Source organism: Brachyistius frenatus, unplaced genomic scaffold (assembly GCF_029030835.1).
Source record: "Brachyistius frenatus isolate BFR_SWC_R1_liver_20210118 unplaced genomic scaffold, ASM2903083v1 Contig_290, whole genome shotgun sequence".
Classification (NCBI taxonomy): Eukaryota; Metazoa; Chordata; class Actinopteri; family Embiotocidae; genus Brachyistius; species Brachyistius frenatus.
Window position 1 is genome coordinate 27501 of NW_027210889.1, and position 8479 is coordinate 35979.

At 44.9% G+C, this 8479-nt stretch overlaps 1 protein-coding gene across 1 annotated transcript in view; it reads right to left on the reverse strand.

Moving 5' to 3' along the window:
• cunh5orf22 (chromosome unknown C5orf22 homolog) overlaps positions 1-5418 on the reverse strand; it is a 5878-nt gene extending 460 nt beyond the window's left edge. Inside the window, exons 1-9 of the mRNA XM_069722392.1 lie at positions 5244-5418; positions 4606-4751; positions 4225-4374; positions 3880-3995; positions 2783-3078; positions 2373-2435; positions 2041-2162; positions 1639-1705; positions 1-9 (exon numbers count right to left, since the gene is read on the reverse strand). The exon at positions 1-9 is cut by the window's left edge and continues 131 nt beyond it. Of these exons, the coding sequence (XP_069578493.1) occupies positions 1-9; positions 1639-1705; positions 2041-2162; positions 2373-2435; positions 2783-3078; positions 3880-3995; positions 4225-4374; positions 4606-4751; positions 5244-5312 (1038 nt within the window). The 5' untranslated portion in view covers positions 5313-5418. The remainder of the gene's footprint in view (positions 10-1638; positions 1706-2040; positions 2163-2372; positions 2436-2782; positions 3079-3879; positions 3996-4224; positions 4375-4605; positions 4752-5243) is intronic.
• Positions 5419-8479: the final 3061 nt, after the last annotated feature.

Consider the following 8479-nt stretch of genomic DNA (forward strand, 5'->3'; position numbering starts at 1 on the left):
CTGGTGAACCTGGGGGGGAGGGGCAACAATTAAACTCTTATCGCTCATCCTGCTAAATGGGATTATGTGCAAATCATATAAACTCATTAAATTACAAATAGAAGACAACATATCAAATGTTACAAATTTGACATTTTATTGTTTTATAAAGAATATCTTCTCATTTTGAATCTGATGTAGCATCACGTCTCTATAAAGTTGTTCCAGGATCATGTTCACCACTGAGCTGCATCAACTCTTCTTTTAACAACACTCTGGAAACCTTGGGGAACTGAGGAGACCAGTTTCTGGAGTTTTGAAAGTAAAATGTGGTCCCATTCTTGCCTGATAGAGGATTTCAGCTGCTCAACAGTTCAGGGTCTCCTTTGTTGTATTGTTCATGTCCTGATGCTCCAGATGTTTTCAATGATTGACAGGTCTGGACTGCAGGAGGCCAGTTTATCAGCGGACTCTTCTACTAGAGAACCATGCTGTTGGAATACGTGCAGAATGTGGTTGGACGTTGTTCTGCTGAAATAAACAAGACCTTCCCTGAAAGAGACGTTGTCTGGATGGCAGCATATGTTGCTCCAACACCTGAATATATCATTCAGCATTAATGCTTCCTTCCAGATGTTCAAGCTACCCATGCCGTGTGCACTAATGCATCCCTGTACCATCACAGATGCTGGCTTTAGAACTGAGCTGATAACAAGCTGGATGGTCCCTCTCCTCTTTAACCTGGAGGATGCAGCGTCCATGATTTCTAAACAGAATCTCAGATTGTGATCCATCAGACCTCAGGACAGTTGTCCACTTCACCTCAGTCCATCTTCAATGATCTCGGTCCAGAGAAGGCGGCGGTGTTTCTGGATCATGTTTCTATCTGGTTTCTTCTTTGGAGAGTTTTAACATCATTTGTGGACGCAGCGATGAACTGTGTTCACAGACGATGGGTTTCACAAGTGTTCCTGAGCCCATGCAGTGATTTCCACTCCAGAATAGTGTGTTTTTAATGCAGTGCTGCCTGAGGGCCCGAAGATCACCACCATCCAATATTGGTTTCCAGCCTTGTCCCTTGTGTTCAGAGATTTCTCCAGATTCTCTGAATCTTTTAATGATATTATGAACCGTAGACGATGAAATCCACTAATTCTTTGTAGTTTTACGTTGAGGAACATTATTCTTAGATTGTTGCACTATTTTCCAACACAGTCTTTCAGAGTGATGAACCTCTCCCCATCTTCACTGTTGAGAGACTCTGCCTCTCTGAAATCATCTTTTATACCCAATCATGTTGCTGATCTGTTGCCATGGTAACATAATTAGATGTCAGATGTTCCACCAGGTGTTTTAATTAGCTTCACATCATTTTTTTCAGTCTTTTTTTGACACTGTTTCAACTTTTTTTAAATTGTGTTGCTGCCATCAAATTACTTATTTTTTTTTTTTTTTTTTTTTTATAAAACTGACAATTCTCAATTTTATCATTTGATATTTTGTGATTGGTCTATTTTCAATTAAATATGGGTTTATGAGATATGCAACTCATTGCATTCTTTTGTTGTTTACATTTTAAACAGTGTCCCAACTGTTTAGGAAACAGGTTGCAAGTCATTACTGTAAGTTACTGTTTGTCATTATTATTATTATTCTTACCATTTCGTAGTCAGGGCAATGATTTCTTGTCTTCAAACTGGAAACCAGTTGTACTAATGAAGCCATGCTGTAAAAGAAAGAAGATTCAGTGGGACTGTCTCTGAAAGGACTCCCTCACTCTTATTTCCTGTCTGGTGTATTTGCAGGGAGGAACGTTCCCAGGTAAACAGAAACCTTTGAAGGACTCCTTCTCCTGCAGGGGGGAACCAGCAGGGGGCGACACTGTGCTTTCACCCCTCAAATAGTCCTTCCTTAGGAAAGTACTTCTTCAAGGTTCAGAAACTTTTGGTGAAGCACTGAATGTACGAACGTCCTGCAGCGTGTTGTTCTGGTGAAGTGTGTGTGTGTGTGTGTGTGTGTGTGTGTGTGTGTGTGTGTGTGTGTGTGTGTGTGTGTGTGTACCCAGGACTGCTGGCCCAGCGTGTCACCGTCTCCTCTCCATCGTCCTCCAGCAGGTCAGCAAACGCTGCCTCCAGATCTTCTAACTGACGTATACGACGATCCACACACTCATCCAGCTCCTCCTGCGCGCGCGCACACACACACACACACACACACACACACACACACACACACACACACACACATTTCATTTATCTGACTCTTTTATCCAAAGCTACTGACAATAAGTTAATTTCAACCATGAGGGTACAAAACCAGAACAACAGGAATCAAGAAAATACAATTTCTTCAAGAAAGCCAAACTACTTTGAGCCCCCCCGCCCCCATCTCACCTGCTCAGCACTGGGACTTGGTCCTCTGAAGTTGTAGAGCTCCTTCAGGATGGAGAACTCTTCCTGGAAACAGAAACATGGAGGTCGGTTCAGGAAAAGTCTTCATGTTACAGTTTAACAACAGTTCTGTATGAAGATGGCCAGATATGAATATATTTATACATTAATATATAAATATTTATATATTTATACATTCCCCTCGGGGATTAATAATAAAGTGTATCAAATTAATACAGACAGACGTCCTTCAGTTCAAAGACTGGATCCAGTTTATATGGAAGCTTCACTCAGAACCAGCAGATTGACTCCATGGTGAGTTATGAACAGCTGATTCAGTTTTCTATATCTTTATATATAAGGAGGCTGTTGGATGTAATGATTCTGGTTTGAACGTGACGTAGCAGACGTACCTGTGTGTACAGTTCCTTGAAGGGGTTCTTGCAGGAGAAGAAGTCCAGATCGATGTCCAGGACGAACGGCTCGGTGTCTCTCAGAAATTCAGACAGTCTCTCTACAATATAACTGGTTGATCCTTCATCCTCCTCCTCCTCCTCTCTCAGGCCCTTCATGCTGCTGCCCTCTGCTGGCGGCAGTGCGTCAGTGCTCGCTGCGAGCGGCTGTGAGCAGCTGGCTTCTCCTGCTTCACTGCAGTCCGTCCTCCGTCTCTTGGTCAGACGTCCCTCTGTGTTCGTCTCTGTCTGCTGTCCTGGAATCAAACGATACAAATGTTTGAAATGGAGAGCTGTCCTTTAAAGAGGAACCACAGAAGTAAATCAAGGTTTCTAAATCTTCTCAAAAGACTTCATAAATGTTTTCTGAGGTGAAAAATGAAGCATGTTTGCTGGGCTGAGTCTGGACAGACAGACGCAGTGAGCTGGACCACTCAGACAACACAGTGAGGAGGACCCACATGTAAGAGGGAGATCAGGTTGAAGCTTCTTCACTGCAGAGCAACTCTGAACTACAACATCTGGAGTTGTTCAGAACCAGAGGAGCTCCAGGTGGACAGAATAACAGACCCCAGTTAGTCTGAGGAAAACAGAGTCATTACCAGTTTATAATAAACATCTGCAGGCTGGAGATCAAACATGGAGGTTCTAACAGTCACAAACACTAACTGAGCCTTTATTCCTCCTCAAACCTTCATTTCCAGACGTTCAACACATGGAGGCAGAATTAGAACCGACCATCCAACAGATTAAAAACTGGGAGTGTCACAACTGAAGACCTCCAAACTCACCTGAGGAAACACCTGAAGAAAAACCATTTCACTGAAGTCACAAACAGAAGGGACGACAACACTCCTCACCACACCTGTAAACAACCGGTACGCACCTGTAAACAATCTGTAAACAACCATTACAAACCTGTAAACAACCCTTTAAACTCCTGTAAACAACCCTTTAAACACCTGTAAACAACCTGCTACCCAGCCCCCACCTGGTATCGAACCCCCACCTGGTATCGAACCCCCACCTGGTCCCCCCTCCTGCTAATAAAACCTCACCTGGTTTGACTGGATTCACTCGGACCACGTTCAGTCTGAGAGGTTTGGAGTTCTCCAGCTGATCCTCACACACATACAGACCATCACTGAGGAAGTAGGGGTCAGTACTGGTCACCCTGCAGAGACAGAAGAGGACAGGTCAGAGACAGAGACAGGAGAGGACAGGACAGAGACAGGAGAGGACAGGTCAGAGGCAGAGGTACAGAATGAATGCCAAGTCTCCATGAAGCAAACAATGTTCTTCATCGTTTGTCTCAGAGGATGTCCCACCTGATAGATGAGGACATGTCCCACCTGACGGAGGAGGACGTGTCCTACCTGATGGTGGTGGTGGACGTGTCCTACCTGATGGTGGTGGTGGACGCGTCTCTGCCCACCGTCATGGCGTGCTGTCCCTCTTTGATCTGCTGGGCCCAGTATGGATGCAGCCAGGCCACAGCGGACACGTGACCCGCGTACACCATGGGCATGATCCAGTTCTCAATGCTGAGCTCACTGAAAGGACCAGACATCACAGCTGTTACACCATCCTCCCTCCTCTGAAAGGTGATCAGCTGTTACACCATCCTCCCTCCTCTGAAAGGTGATCAGCTGTTACACCATCCTCCCTCCTCTGAACCGGGTCGGCTGTTTCAAACGAGCTGGGTCCAACCTGAGAGGAGACATATTCTGCTTTTGTTCAGCCGGCTGCAGCTCGTGTGTCCTGAGACGAAGACACAGACGTACCTGAAGAGTTTGTCCTTTTCGAAGACGGTGTCGGCACACATGTTGACGGGGATGAGCAGGTCCGGATGGGAGTCGAGGTGAACCATCCTCAGGTCCTTCAGGGGGAGGTGTCTGGACGCGATGGCCCGGTAGATGTGTTTCACCACCTGTCCAGGGAGAGCAAACAGTAATGACTAAATAACAATGATAAGAATCATACTTTTTATTTATATAGTGCTTTTCAGGATACTTAAGACGCTTTACAAGTTATAATGATCAAAGACAACATAATAAAAGTACAAATGACGCAACATTAGTCAAACAGTAAGATGAGAGCTGTATTTATTAATCAGAGCAGAATGAAGGAGTGAATAACTTTCTGATCTGTTTTAGGAATGAAAAGATCCGTGATTGTGGTCAAGACTTTACTTTGTGTTATGTTTCACACATGGAGGCGGTGGGAGGGAACAACTCCGGAGCAGTGAGTCCCAAATCAATCACAACCTCGAATTACGTCATCAATAATATCACTCAATAATCTTGAATAACAATGATTCAGTGAAACAGACTCGGAGCTCCGGACTGAAACAACTGCCGGCCCGTGGATGTGTTTGGTTCCACCCGGCGGGATTTCAGAGACACACAGCGGAGCTGCTTACGTCGTGGTGGTCCTCCACGATCCACACCGGCAGCTGCTTGTAGAGCCGCTTCACCGGCACGCAGCTCATCTTCCTCCGCTGTCGCCGCGTCCGTTTAACTCGCACTCTCCTCGGAGATGTTCCCGCCGAGCGGAGCGACTTCTACCAGCAGGAAGTCTGCCGACCGGAAGTGACAACACCGCCGATTCATGTCCGGATGGAAACAAAAGTGAAGAAGGAACCCTTCTAAAGGTTCCTGGTGTTGTACCACAGACAGACTGTAGGGGGAGAAACTGAGCCCGTTTTTACGTTCGGCGTCTTCAAAGAGAGAAAATGACATGAAGCCTCCAACTGATCTACAGTGGTTACAGAAAGTATTCAGACCCCTTTACATTGTTCACTCTTTGTTTCATTGCAGCCATTTGCTAAAATCAAAAAAGTTCATTTTATTTCTCATTAATGTCCACTCAGCACCCCATGTTGACAGAAAAAAACAGAAATGTAGAAATTTGTGCAAATTTATTAAAAAAGAAAACCTGAAATATCACATGGTCATCAGTATTCAGACCCTTTGCTGTGACACTCATATTTAACTCACATGCTGTCCATTTCTTCTGATCCTCCTTGAGATGGTTCTATTCCTTCATTGGAGTCCAGCTGTGTTTAATTAAACTGATTGGACTTGATTAGGAAAGGCACACACCTGTCTATATAAGACCTTACAGCTCACAGTGCATGTCACAGCAAATGAGAATCATGAGGTCGAAGGAACTGTCCAAGGAGCTCAGAGACAGAATTGTGGCAAGGCACAGATCTGGCCAAGGTTACAAAATAAGTTCTGCAGCACTCAAGGTTCCTAAGAGCACAGTGGCCTCCATAATCCTTAAATGGAAGAAGTTTGGGACGACCAGAACTCTTCCTAGACCTGGCCGTCCAGCCAAACTGAGCAATCGTGGGAGAAGAGCCTTGGTGAGAGAGGTAAAGAAGAACCCAAAGATCACTGTGGCTGAGCTCCAGAGATGCAGTAGGGAGATGGGAGAAAGTTCCACAAAGTCAACTATCACTGCAGCCCTCCACCAGTCGGGGCTTTATGGCAGAGTGGCCCGACGGAAGCCTCTCCTCAGTGCAAGACATATGAAAGCCTGCATAGAGTTTGACAAAAAACACATGAAGGACTCCCAGACTATGAGAAATAAGATTCTCTGGTCTGATGAGACCAAGATTGAACTTTTTGGCGTTAATTCTAAGCGGTATGTGTGGAGAAAACCAGGCACTGCTCATCACCTGCCCAATACAATCCCAACAGTGAAACATGGTGGTGGCAGCATCATGCTATGGGGGTGTTTTTCAGCTGCAGGGACAGGACGACCGGTTGCAATTGAAGGAAAGATGAATGCGGCCAAGTACAGAGATATCCTGGAAGAAAACCTCTTCCAGAGTGCTCTGGACCTCAGACTGGGCCGAAGGTTCACCTTCCAACAAGACAATGACCCGAAGCACACAGCTAAAATAACAAAGGAGTGGCTTCAGAACAACTCTGTGACCATTCTTGACTGGCCCAGCCAGAGCCCTGACCTAAACCCAATGGAGCATCTCTGGAGAGACCTGAAAATGGCTGTCCACCAACGTTCACCATCCAACCTGACGGAACTGGAGAGGATCTGCAAGGAAGAATGGCAGAGGATCCCCAAATCCAGGTGTGAAAAGCTTGTTGCATCATTCCCAAGAAGACTCATGGCTGTACGAGCTCAAAAGGGTGTTTCTACTCAATACTGAGCAAAGGGTCTGAATACTTATGACCATGTGATATTTCAGTTTTTCTTTTTTAATAAATTTGCACAAATTTCTACATTTCTGTTTTTTTCTGTCAAGATGGGGTGCTGAGTGTACATTAATGAGAAATAAAGTGAACTTTTTTGATTTTAGCAAATGGCTGCAATGAAACAAAGAGTGAAAAATTTAAAGGGGTCTGAATACTTTCCGTAACCACTGTAAGTACAAATATTTCAAAGTGTGATTCATCCCACATAAAACAAACAGTTTTCAAAATATGACTTTCCATAAAAAGGTGGTCGACAACACAGACAGACAGGATGAAGATCACTGAAGAGGCTGTTTCTACTTGAACAGGCAACTGATCATCTTCAGAGATGAGAACATTTGCATTTCCTGCAACTTCATTACATCTTTTAAGTTCTTTATAAATGTCCAATAGAATGAACTGAGCCACTGTAATTATCAGTGACAGCATGAATAAAGTGAAATACATTCAAACCATGAAATTCAGGACACTGCGTCAAGTTGAACCATTTATCAGAGACAACACATGTTTGTTTGTTTGTCGGTGATTCTGCATGAGTGATGCTCTTCAACAGTCTGATACCACAAACAACCTGCAGAGCCTGAGATGCACGACGCTTGAATGAATGGACACGATATGAATATAAAAACATGAGGTGATGAGGGAGGAGGTGGAGATTTGCAGCGGGTCGCAGGAAGAGGGGAGAAGGAGTCATAGAGCGCACTAATTGGGAGGTTTTTCTGATTGGACGGTCGGAGCTCAGCGGACTGAACCACCGCTGCTCCAGTGTATGAACTCAGGAAAACTAGATGACAGTTTTCACAATCCAGCTGCACATGATGTTTAATACTGATCATATCCATATCTGGACTGCTGTAATTAAAGAGATGTAAAGGATTATTGTTAGGAGTCAATAACGATGATATTGAGATTATATTGTTGGCAACATGCTAACTTTGAGGATGTTATCGACTTTATAGTCGGTCACTGACAGTTGAAGGTGTGTGAGGATTCATGTCTGACTGTTTCTCCGATCACCTCTCCTCATGTCTCCAGTCTGTTTGTTTGTTTGTTGTTTTGCCGTGTGCTTGTGTTTTGTTTTGTGTCCCTCAGCAGTACCCTCCTCCGAGCTCCGCCCCCTGCCACGCCTCTCTCCATAGGCACAGCTGTGCCTCATCCCAGTAATCATCTCCACCAGGCATAAATACCCCGATCTTTCTCCTACCAGTTGTCAGTCCGTCCGTCCACCTAGCTGGTATTCTGTTTCTGGAAGTTTGTTCGTTTCACTCAGTGAAGTTCCAGTTCTGACTCCCTGTTTGTCTCAGCTTACCTGCCGTCCAGTGTCAAAGCCTCGGGTTCTCACCTGCACGATGAAGACATCCAGATCGTTCCTCGGTGATCATCTGCTGATGTCTTGGTAATCCTGTGTCAATCCTCATGCATCACACAGTCGACC